Consider the following 13760-nt stretch of genomic DNA (forward strand, 5'->3'; position numbering starts at 1 on the left):
ATCAAGTCCAACTTTGGCATTAATACCTATAATTTCATTGATTCATTCTACTCAGCATTTCTTCTTTAACTATTTATGCATTATAAGCAAAGATGGATGTTGGTTAGCAGTAGAATCTAGGACGTCCTATTTGTGACTCGTCAGTTGTATGTACCAGATGAATTTAAACTTGACTCGATTGCACAAACAAGTGGCTATCAGGATTCAGTATCTAAGTGAATAACGCGACGGCTTTTGAAGCGAACGATACGGTGTTCGAGTTCCGGAGTAAACACCAACTCTGAGATAGAAGTACATCCAGTTGACGGGTCACAAATAGGACAAAACCTGCGTCCTGGATTACAGTGCAAGCCACTATTCATGTTTGCTTAAAATGCTTGTGACTTAAGGCAATATCAAGACAATATGCACAGTATGCATATATGTCAATAAGAGACCGATCAATTACAGACCTAAGCAACAATGGGAAGATTCAAGCAAACAGTATCGATTGTGTTTTTTTATGTATTTTATCTTTGTTTATCACAAAATGAGATCAGTTTGTAATAGAGAGTTATTACAAATCAGAATGAATTCAATAACTTCCTATTAATATGAGTTCTATTTTGTTTACTGTTTATCATTTTGTTTAATTTAGAAAGATATACGTTTCATTTTTTGAGATAACACTTAAACTAGATATTCTGTTGGATTTAACATCGACCGTTTGACTTGAGCTAAAAAATTATTGAAAACTATACGGTGTTGGTTAGTAGCTATGATAGATATGTAACAATGTGGTGCGTGCTACTTATATTGATATAAGTAGTATATAACGTGGGTTAAAAGAACGTAATGTCGGGCAGCAGAAGATGGAGAAGATGAAGAAAGGAAGAGCGATAACACAATGGAATTTGTAAGAAATCCCATGAACAATGAAATGTGAGACAATGGATTGAGGTTTGCATCAGCGACAGTCCGGTTTGATATGATGGAATGATATTTTGCAAATTAACGATTTACTATATGGTTTTTCTATTTTACCAAGTAATTCTGTAATTTGTGCTAAATACAGTTTGGTCGTCCTCACCCGTGTTCACCTTCACTACAGTAACGCTGATTGGAGTTGAATAAATAAATTAATGGATACCAACTTAGAATTTGGAAGACAATAATCTAGACTTTAGGTTCTTAAGTTCCATCCTAGCAAAGACTACGTGCTCACACTCCTAATGAATTATAATGACAGGTACTATGTCAAACCCACATAAGTTATTCTGAATGCTGGATAGACCAATTTACTCATTCAAGGCACATTTTGACCTTGTCACTTAATCGCTTATTAGCTCTGACTGTTTTTATATGATCGTATATGTGTTAATTACTTCCCCAATTATCTGGTGTCTGTTACATATTTTTTTACCTGAATATAAATATTGAGTGACGCTTAATAAAATCGAGTTGGCTCACTCACCTTCTCCTCTTCACCTCAATTTCTTTCGTTTCACTTCGTTTCTCTGATTGTCTGTCTGGATCACTGAGTACATGAAATATACATATTCAAAATTTATTTTCGTATCTGGCTTATCTTACTCCGTTTTTCATTAATGCTGATTAAGTCGATAAAAATATACAAGGGTTGATGACATGTGTATTTCGACAACATCATCATCCTATCTAACTGAAGTTAGATAAAGGGTCACTAAAGGGTTTTATACTAGGACAGTATAATTACCTAGTATTCTCTGATTTTCAATAGTTTTCAAATATAAATCCAGTGGTTTTAAATTTTCATAAGGTTAGGGTTCACTGAACCACATGGTAAGACTTGTCGTATTGAATACTGTCAGAACGGGGACTTTTTGGAGATCGTAATCATTTTAACATCCAAATTCATGAGTCCATCCGGGTTAGACCATCATTGAAAATGTGGAAGCACTGGATGGTCATTTCATCCTAGTATGAAACTTCCTAACAGTGCGCATCCACGATCCTGCATGCGCGACTAGAACCCATAAACTTCGACTCATGAATTCAACTGTTAATACTGAATATCAATTGATAATGAATAGAAGTGAAGATATTTAAGAAAAGAAATTAATAATCATCTCATCATTGTTTTTAATTCTGAACCATATCATTCAATATCTTGTGATAATTAGAAGTATTTGAATTATAGTACAAACTAAGAATCCCAAAAAAATAACGTAATCTAACCAAGAAGTGTTAGATGAGCACGAACAAATGTATTGTATTTGAAATTCGAAATCAATCAGTGATGAAGTATAAAGGAATCATTAGTTCATACAAACATCACATCCGTCACAGCTTAGATGAGAATCCAAATTTCTGTAATCAATTTTGCCTCTTCTGCTTAAGGTTCATCGTGTCTCTCTGACTGTATATTGGATGTAGACTCTATATGATCTAGAATATGCTCATTAGTATTAAAATCAACAACTAAAATTGGAACAAACTTACCTGGGACCTGGAATTGTATACAATCACTATGTCGATTGTATACTGAAATCACTAATATCTAGAATTTGAACCATCGATTTTCCAACACTATCCTTCCCCACGAAATAATATTCGATCTTCATATCTTCAAGTTATGAATAATATGACTTCATATTTCTTACACTGACTAGATTATTCATCAGAATTGACTTCATAATAAGTAGAAACAATAACTGATATGAAATCATCAAAATTGTAATTAAGATCGAGTACATTTATTACTTGTACTTTACATTGAACAAATTTCCCACACAAGAAACAAATGCATTATGTGAGGAAGTAATAATATATGATCTAACATCAGGATTTGATTCTTCTGAAATAGAGCTCATATTTAATTGATTGACCTTAAATTAACCTATCATTCCTTTATTTTTTCGTTTGTTTGTTTCCAGTTAACATGTTTAGATAATGGATATAATAGAAATATGGAACAATTACAAATATCCATTAATGAAAATATACCAAGATTATTAACTGATGATGCTCAAAATATATTGGATAATTTAAAACGTACTATTGATTTATCTGAACCAGATCCAATTTTATCAAAATATGCAAATGAAGCTAATGAATTAACTAAAGAGTAATTAGAATAACATTAATCTTTATTTTGAAAAAAATTTTTTTTATTTATAATCAGTAATTTAATAATTGAATTCATAAGTCAGTTAAAACTAGATCAACATGGAAAACCTGGAAGCACTGGACAGCCGGTCGTTTCGTCCTATTGTGAGGCTCATCAGCAGTGGGCATCCACGATCCCGCCTCTTGAGATTCGAACTCAGGATCTGTGAGTCTCGCGCGCTAGCACTTAACCACTAGACTACTGAGCTGGTCGGCAACAACGGTGTTAATGTTTAAATTCAACCAATCCACTGCTTCCAGGTTTTCCAAGGTAGTCTAACTTCAATTGACTCATAATCTCAACTATTGAAATTACTATAAATCCACAAAAAACCATTCTCATATTGAAAAGAGCAAGAACAAAGATTCTAGCAGAATAGCATGAATTCATTTTATTTCGTAGGTTCTCGTCAGCTGCTTACAACCTGTGATATTTAAAAATCATAATTACATAATGGGTTTAAATTGCTAACTGAATATTGTAAATATATACCTAATGTGAAAGAATATTCTACAACATTAATTGTGACAACAGTTCAAAAGTGGGTTAGAAACAATCGATTACATAATGAATAACATTGAAGGAATGTAGTGAGTAGAGTTCAGTTGAAAGATTATTAATTTGAAAGACGGTTGAAAAAATAAAATAGAGTCAATGATGTAATAAATGCAAAAGAGAAAAATAAAATAAAATAAAATGAAATTTTATGGTGTAGTGAAGGAATATTTGTCACCAGGGCAAGGAAAGATTAACCACTGTCTCCTTTTGAATACATAGGTCAGGTTTTTGACGCCTGATGGCAATGGCTTCAGCAAACTTCAGAAGACTGGAGTTTGGCTGCTTACTAATCACCCTAAAGGATTGTAAGGTATCTACCTGATGTCCTGTATCAAGGAGATGTTTGGTGATTGCACTGTTCAGAGTCTTCCTTTCCCTTGTTCTAAGACTTTTTGGAACATGTTCAAAGAACCTAAGATATGCTCTCCTTTCAGTTCGGCCGATGTAGCTGCTTTGGCAGGTACACGTAAATTTATAAATACAGTTGGCGGTAACCTGAAAGGGTTGCTTGTCGATCTTTGATTGAGTTATTGAACATGTTGTTTTATAGAGAATTAAAAGTTTAGCAGCCGGATAAGTTCTGGTTATCGCTGTATTCAGTCTCTTGTTGATAATTTGTGCGACATCATCACCTTTAAAGTTAAGATTTATATATACTGGTTTTTTATTGACCATAGTTATTTCCGTCTTCTTTTCTTTGGGCCTTTTATATTTGTCAATAAACTTTTGTGGATAAAAGTTTTCTTTTAGACATTTTTCTACGTTCATTAATTCTTCTTCCAGTTTGTCGGTGGTACAAATCTTTTCTGCCCTGTAAAATAGTGTTTTAACCAACGCCTTCTTGTATTATTATTAGTCATTTATTACTACTGACCATTATAAAAATGAATATTTCACAAAATTCCAATGGAAAGCCATTACATATAGAGTGCACCAAATTGAAATTATACAGTGACTTACTAACGATAATAGATATTATACTGAACTATATTACATAATAACTAAACTTCTAAAATGTAAATTATTCAAATCCAGGATCTTCATGATTTCAGTTTATCATGAGTGCATATTTCTGAATCAATGAAATTAAATGAAATAGGTAATCACTTTTCTATGATATATATTACCTTGTTTCATAATGAATGCATTTATTAAATGTAGATCACTTGTAGTGTCATTTGCTTGGTTAAGCCAATATACCTTATTCTAGCTTTCGGACAGGCCAATATATTCATTCTACTTCAGTCACATTTTCACACTGTTAATTCATTATTCACTTATCAATCTTGACTGTTTTTATATGAACGCATATGAGTGTGCCCCTCTTATCTCATTCATCACATGTCTGTAACTTATTTTTGTATGACTATAAATGTTGATTAATACTTGATTAAATAAAGTTGGCTCACACTCCTTTTCCACCGCATGTTATTTCACTTCGCTTCATTCCTCTGATTGTCTGTTTAAGTCAATTTGTGTACAAAATACACTGATTCAAAAATCCATTCTCGTATTTGACTTATTTAATTCCGTTATAGACTAACACGATTTAAGTAGATGATTATACACGAGGATTGATGACATGTGTACCTTAAAAGCAATCAAAAACAATCAAAATGGAGTCAGATCCCGGTCCATCAAATACTTTTTGATGAATTTGACTATACAAATGAAAGGAGAAATGAATATAAGTACTTCGAATTTGATAGTACATAATCCAATTTACTTTTTGTACCATAACCTTTCGATTAATAATACTCAAATTTATTTCATTTATAAATATCTCAATTTCTAAGTATTTTACTTAAGACTATGTAATTTCGAATGTGGACTCATTCTTGGGATGTAGATTGTTCTGCAAAATATTTCAATCCCAATATTATTCTCAATAGGTCACCTAATGATTTAATGTATTATTGAATATTCTAGATTTTCATTGAGTACTACATTAACATATCATAGAGTAATAATAATAATAATAATAATAATAATAATAATAATAATAATAATAATAATAATAATAATAATGGTAATAGTCAGTCAGTCACCTACAACGTAGGACCAGGCACATATGTGCATCGGTCCAAGTTGCCATACCTCATCAACACAACAAGATGAACACCGAATTCATAGAAGTAGTGGTGGTAAGAAAGATAGCATATAAGGAGATAATACAGGAAGAAAGAATTAGTTCGTAGAAAGAAAGATATGAAGCGATTTTAATCTCATAGTTTAAAGGAAGACAGAAAGTTTATACACCGACGCCATTTTGATCGATTCTGAGCCATGTCACCAAGAGTCTCCAATCATTGGTTACGACAGTCACGCGGACCCCGACCGTGTAGTAATGATAATTATAGTAGTAATAACAATAATAATAGTAGTAGTGACTGTAATAATAATAGCTTTACTCAAAATAATTTAATCGTTTATTCAATCGAAACATTCGTAATAAATAATTACGTGCTTTATTTAAGATAATTCTACCTCACGTATATAAAAAAGAGAGCAGAGGGGGGAAGTGGTGGAAAGTATTTCTATTGTGTTTTTTCTAAGTGTACATGTCTAACACAAGTAATTCCTTTTATATTCACCAATAAAATTATAAAACTAGAAAATAGTGAAAAACATGAAACAATTGTAACTCTTCTCTATTCCCTTTTTGTAGTTATGTATGCTTGTATAAGTGTGTGTGTGTATATATATATATATGGTCAATGTTATAAAGAATAAAACCCTATTTAATATAATTATTGTATAAATGAAAATAAACTATAATGCATATTTAAGTAAATTAATATGATATTATGTCAATAGGATTGTAGGTATTTATTAGTGAAATGTTAAGACATTGTACAATAGAAACAAGACCATATGCTCTCTAGATACGGTCGAAGATGAAACAAATGCACTATACACGACCCTGAGAAAAATGGATATTCTGAGAAATTTATAAATAAAAACAGTCAACAAAAGAGAGCATAAAGAATGCTTAATAATGAATAAAAAGCATCTTTATATACGCTTACAATTCAGAGGCGATGCATATAGTGAAATGCTAAGACTGAAGTTAAGCAGATTAATTCAAAGACTTTTTAATGCAGGTAATTTACAATTATTGTTTTCCACACGTCCAATGATCGCTCCGAGGTTGAAAGATAAATTGCTTAGACTATCCACTTCTTTCTGTATTTATCAATTCAACTGCCCCTGTGGAGCAAGTTATATTGGCAGATGTTCTAGGAATTTGTATGTTCGGGCTTGTGACTACCTCCCATTGTGGTCAAGCAAAGGTGTAGTTAAAGTGATTGACAGCTCCATTTTAGCCCATTTAATTCAGATGGGACATACAACCAACATGGAGCAATCTTTCGCAATAATATTTCATGTTAAAAGCAGTCTACTTAATTCCGTCAAACTGAAAATCCTGCAGATAGCTGAAGCATTTGTTAAATGGTCTTAAATCTTAATTAGATTGGTTTTGCATTATTGAAAGATGAGTGAATTTTGGCAAAGGTTACATGAGTTTCAAAAAAGTAATAAACAAGACCGAAGGTTCCAAGTTTCAGTCTCACTTACGCGGTTGTGGACACGCATTGTTGAGGAGTCCCATACTAGGACGAAACGGCTATACAGTGTTTTCAGGTTTTCAGTAGTGATCTGGCTTAGATCAACTCATGAATTCAATAATAAAAATAAGTGACTAACATTTATTATTACTATTATAAAGATTTTTTTGCAAGTAAATTATATAATGAGGTTGTTGTATTTTAGTGGGGCTCTTCATTTTGACGTCAATTAGATCCGACGATGTTATCGCCGGACTCACTACTTTAGTGACCCGATGTCTGACTCCAGTTGGATTGTATGATTGATTTTTATTGAAATAAATATGTCTGTCATCCTCGTATGTAATCATCTACTTAAATCGTGTTAGTCTATAACGGAATTAAATTAGTCAAATACGAGAATGGATTTTTGAATCAGTGTATTTTGTACACGTATCGACTTAAACAGACAATCAGAGGAATGAAGCGAAGTGAAATAACATGCGGTGGAAAAGGAGTGTGAGCCAACTTTATTTAATCAAGTATTAATCAACATTTATAGTCATACAAAAATAAGTTACAGACATGTGATGAATGAGATAAGAGGGGCACACTCATATGCGTTCATATAAAAACAGTCAAGATTGATAAGTGAATAATGAATTAACAGTGTGAAAATGTGACTGAAGTAGAATGAATATATTGGCCTGTCCGAAAGCTAGAATAGGGTATATATTGGCTTAACACAGCAACTGACACTGCATTTATGATGTCAACCAAATTGACATGCTTGTGATAAAGTTCTGTTCTCTGATCTGGGTGGTTTGGTCGTGGAGCTTTCATTGTTATTCAGAACGAAATCATCAGCACAAACTTCTACCAGTTCAGAGAACAAAACTCAATCAAAATCATCCACTTGAGCTAAAAATCCTCTCCACCATAACATGCTTGTTTTACGTTCAATAAAATAAAGTTTTATTTTTATATACCGACTAATGTCTTCTACTTAATAATGAATTGTATATACTACTAAGTATTCCCTGACTTGATGTGACCTAACTAAATGAAATCTTTCTATAAAATACTCACAGGCATGAATGATTCGATGTAGTTGAGAAAATGTAGATAATTGTAGATGTATTCAACATAGTAAAAATAAGATATTCACTTACCGAATTAACTTTAAGTGATTAAATTTATATAAATTTAATATAATGTTATGTCGCAGTACCATATTATTTTCTTACTGTATAAAAATATACTACTTAGATAACCAGTAGGTTACTGATTAAAGTATTCAGATTTCAATTGTTAGATTTCAAGTTGCAGTTATATAACACTAAAATCAGTTTAGACATCCCAATAGTATTACTATTATCCAAACATATGGTTCAGCTTCAAGTTGAATACAGTTGTTTAGTACTTGATAAAAATGAATTACATAATGTTCAATCTATTATAATCTTCCTAAGAAGATACTGATTTAAATCAATGATCATAGAAGTAAAAAGGAGTTATAGAGTTTATTTACCATTTAATTATATTATTGTTACTAATAGAAATTAAGAAAATAGTCATTTATATTAGTAATATAAGATTGTATGGAAACTAATAGATTTCAATGCTATTCTTATCGTGTTAACCTTATAGTACAGCTCATTTTAACACTAGACCTTCAAGATCTTATCATGGATAGAATTCATATAAACACAAATAGATTTCAAATACACAATCCAATGGAATATGGTTGAAATTAACTATCGTATCAACTTTGAATGATCTTGAAACGTTCAGGAACTTTATATTTTTCTTTTAAATAAAATTAGAACTGAATAACAACATTCTACATTAACCATTAATCTAATCTTTTCTAGAAAAAACAATCCCAAAAAAATAAATTAGCCTTTCCCCACCCCCTACTATCTAATCACATGGATACGCGTGATAAGTTAATAAATCTTTTATAAACATTGTTCATTGAAGGTCATATGGAAAACGTCGTTCTTTTAAAAAACAAAAAAACAGCATTATTGTTTCTACGATTAAAATAAAATAATGACAATATAAGACATAAGTAAAGGGGGAATGCAGTAATAATAACAATAGTAATGATAATAATAATCGGATAATCAAAGTAATTAAGGCTAAGGTAACGATAACGATAAGACGTAATTCTTTTGTACACATAGTTCTGGTTTAAGCTCCTGGATGGTAAGAGCTTCGGCTGTTTTCGTATCCAACTCTCAAAAATAGCCGAAGCTCATACCATCCAGGAGCTTAAACCAGAACTATGTGTACAAAAGAATTACGTCTTATCGTTATCGTTACCTTGGCCTTAATTACTTTGATTATCCCATTATTATTATTATTATTATTATTATTATTATTATTATTATTATTACTGCATTCCCCCTTTACTTATGTCTTATATTCTCATTATTTTATTATTGTTTTTGTTATTTGATATTTCATTGGAAATTCTCTTTGTAAATCAGACTATTCAGCATACAATTAAGAAATTATTTATAAAGAAATACTCAATTATTTGATCCGATAACAAAAATGAATTACATTTTCAATCGATATTATACTTGTTGATAATATGAGTATCGTTTAGTCATAAGTAATTTATCACGGTCTTAGTAACTAGGCCACTAAGTTTGACTAATGTAAATCATTTTTTTTCTATTCGACGTCGAAATCAATTATTCTGATTTATATAGTTGACAGTAAAAAGCAGAATGTGCATTCCATCTTACTTGGGATGTAATTATATTGTAGAGTTGGTGTGTTACTCTGGCATTCGGACTCAATAACGTTTGCTATAAACTTCCAATGTGTTATTCTAGAGTGAGCGTCAACTTTGGGACACAAGTAAATTTAGCTGATAAGAACCAAACAATCATTTTGAATTTTATTCTGAACTACATTCTATCTATTTTATATAAATATGTAACTTAATATTTATATCTATGGAATCTACACAGGATGTATAAAAGCCAACTATGATTGATCAAAATTCAATCCCAAATGCCAACAACAGGATATTCCGAAACATTTTTCCGGCATCAGTGTTAAAAATTTTCATAAGTTTGTTTATGTGGTTTTGAAATGAGAATATTTATCGCTTTAAGGAAATATTCATTATGCTTTGACGTTAGCTGAGGTACTGTTTAGAAATCGGGAGGACCGAACGTCGGAACCCCTCGATAACGAGTAAAAGATGAAGCTCAACAAATAAAAATCTGTTATAGAACACAATCCAACTGAATTATTGAATTTGAACTGTGAGTACAACTACATTGGAAGCCTTGATCAAATAACACAGGACATATACTTATTTTGATTTCAATATTGTAAAGTGAGAGATTTGTAAATAATATACTGTCTGTGTACATATACTACTATCTTTTCAAGTTTAAGGTTGTGTAGCTAAAAAAAGTAGATACCACAAATAAGATTTTCATTAGAAAACAACCTAAAATCTTGACATTATGGTGTTTACACTGAGAGCGATTGTGCTTAATATGCTCAATTAATGATTTGAAATTAGTCTATTTTATAGTTTCCCCTGAACACACTCCTTGATTATTACATGACTAGCTTGTTTATGAGACATTGTTCTCATATTTTCAATGGTAATAGAAATCATATCAATCAAAAGTAAAAATTAACCAAAAATTACACTGACCACCATGAACATAACAAACAAACAATATTAAATTTAGTTTTCGTATTGTTTATATTACCACTTTATAGTAGTAGTGGTGGTACGCACCCAAAACTTTATCAGAGGTAGAATCCATCAACATTATAGTCTTACAGATAGACTATTATCTTTCAAAGTTGAAATCCATCAATCCACATTCTTAACTTCAGTCAACTGACAATAGATTGGGATAATTATCTAATTGTTTCAATAATAACTGTTTCACTTTCTACACATCTAATGAACTCAACTGGTCACAAATCATCAGTATAAGCATGTAGACATTGTTAAGTTCTGATTCAAATTATGAACTGATCCCTCACGTGGGATCATAGATGTATACTATTGAAGAATCTCATACTAGAACAAAACGGCTATCTAATGCTTCCAAATTTTCTAATGGTAACTCAACATTGATCCATTCATAATCTCAATCAAAATAGTCACAAATCCTTGGCGTTTATTTTTTCTTTCAAAAAAAAGTTCTTATGCTAAACATTGAGTTTTGTCTCCACTCCTCTTCAATAACCCAACTCTTTTCTTCTTTATCTACTTCTCTTATCTAACTTTCTTTTCTCTTTTTAAATTCTGTTTAGATTAAATCAAAAAAGTGAACAATTACAAAAACAGATGAATCGTATTACAAAATTATTAGCTAATTCTACAAATAAATTAACTGAATCAAAAGAATTAATTAAAACATCAAAAGATACATTACAGAAAAATGTAAAAAAGTAAGTTGTTTTTTTCTCTTCTTCATTCAATTGATCAAATATTTATAAAAATAGAAAGAAAAGTAAAAAAAGAAAACACAACTTACAATGGTTGAGATCATGAGTCAGTTGAAGCTAGACCATCATGGGGAACCTGGAAGCAATGGACGGTCGTTTCGTCGTATTATGGGACTGCTCAGCAGTGGGCATCCACGATCTCGCCCCTCGCGAGATTCGAACCCAGGACCTATCAGTCTCACGCGCGAGCGCTTGACCACTAGAAATAAATCATGAATTAATGTGAATAGAATAACTTTAGTGTTTAGTATTACATAAATCGAAACAGGATGACTACATAACACGTGGTAAGAGTATTGGATCTTTTAGTTAACTAATTAGTGGTTAAGCTTTGAGAAGTTCCACAATAGGACAAAACGGGAGTCGAGTGCTTCTAAGTTTTCCATGGTGGTCTAGCTTCAATTGACTCATGATCTCAACTATTGAAATTACTATAATATCCACAAAACCCCTTCTGATATTAAAACACAACTTTCTCAATTGTATCAAATAAATATTACTATACTTAGGTCGTCAATCAATCCATGAAATTGCATGACTATTTTTCATTATACTGAAGTAGATACTTGTCTCTACCTGACAAGGATTAGCCCTATTTGGTCACAACTCAAACAATTCCCTCAAGAAGTTTCAGTGAATCACTAAACTTAAGTTTTGTATATTAATTTTCAGGACGAACTATATATATATGTTCCATTGGGTCTCAGAATTGTAGTACAAAATTTGTACAACAAAAGCTTCAGTACATAGTCTACAGTAAACGTTCAAAGGATTGAATATTGCCAATTTTTCAATGGAATGGCGATAGAGTAAAAGTTTATAGGAAGGATAGAATTTACCTAGTTAAAAAAAGATGATTTGTGGACGATTGACCGCTCCATAATAATTATTGGACTGATCAGTAGTTGTCTATTAAATCATGCTGCATTGTATCAGTTACGTTTTCCCTTGGATTGTTTTGAATCTATTGTATGTTGTGGATATTTAAAGAATTTCAGTAGGGTAATTATATTCATTACACAACACATTTGTATTCTGCTGTTTGACGTCATTCTCTACTTCTTATAGCCCAGAAACATATTTTTTATTGTTAACAAAGTATGGCTATTCACTATGAGATATAGAATGAAGTAATTACGTAAAATATATGATACACTTTATGTTCTTCAGAACCATCATCCAGAATTTTTTACAAAAATCCAGACAGTATTCGTATTCTTTTAGATCGATTGTTTAATCGTACAGCACAATATAGTAAGCGTAGAATCCTTCCCATCATCCAGATAGTAATCAACATCAAACAGTCGAATCCCGAGGTTATCGATATGCCATCATACTATTTTATTCATAAAAATACAAACTCAATACGAAATACTGATTTTATTAATAACTTTCACGGATCTGGTGGAGTTTTGTTCTCTGAGCTGGATGGATTGGTCGTGGAGCTTTTATCATTCTTCTGAACGACATCATCAGCACAAACTTCAGATAGAAGTGAAGTGTTCGAGTTTCTCTAAATGCATTTCACAGCTTGTTCTGTACACCTCGACGTTGATTGGTTCTTATTGACCTTAAATTTATCATTGTTTACTTCTTTGTTTTGGTTGTGTCTCCCATTGGTTTGATTTTTGTTCCTATATTTGTGCATGATTTTCCTGATTGGTTGGTAAATTGGATTGATTTCAATATGCTTGTTGATTGCTGATTGATCTGAGTGCCAGGCTTCTAAAAATTCTCTGGTGTTTTTGGAGTTTCCTCTTTCTAAGATCTCTACATTTTTCCAATCGAATAAGTGGCCGCAGTTGTCCGTGTGTATTGATATGAGTGAGGAGATATCATGGCGTTTGACTGCTAATTGATGTTCGTGTAGGCGAAGGGGGAGGGGGAGTCCGCTTTATCCGATGTAGTGTTTTTCGCAGTTGGCACAGTTTATGTTTTAGATGATGTTTGATTTGTTTTCCCTTGTTATTTCATCCTTTGGTTTGCATAGGATTGATTGTAGTGATTTTGTCGGTTTGTGTGCCACA

At 31.7% G+C, this 13760-nt stretch overlaps 1 protein-coding gene across 1 annotated transcript in view; it reads left to right on the forward strand.

Moving 5' to 3' along the window:
• Nucleotides 1-13760, forward strand: part of LAMC1_25 (Laminin subunit gamma-1) — a 109460-nt gene that overhangs the window by 55600 nt on the left and 40100 nt on the right. Inside the window, exons 17-18 of the mRNA XM_051212376.1 lie at nt 2895-3085; nt 11539-11676. Of these exons, the coding sequence (XP_051072557.1) occupies nt 2895-3085; nt 11539-11676 (329 nt within the window). The remainder of the gene's footprint in view (nt 1-2894; nt 3086-11538; nt 11677-13760) is intronic.

The sequence above is a fragment of the Schistosoma haematobium genome, chromosome ZW (genome assembly GCF_000699445.3).
Source record: "Schistosoma haematobium chromosome ZW, whole genome shotgun sequence".
Classification (NCBI taxonomy): Eukaryota; Metazoa; Platyhelminthes; class Trematoda; order Strigeidida; family Schistosomatidae; genus Schistosoma; species Schistosoma haematobium.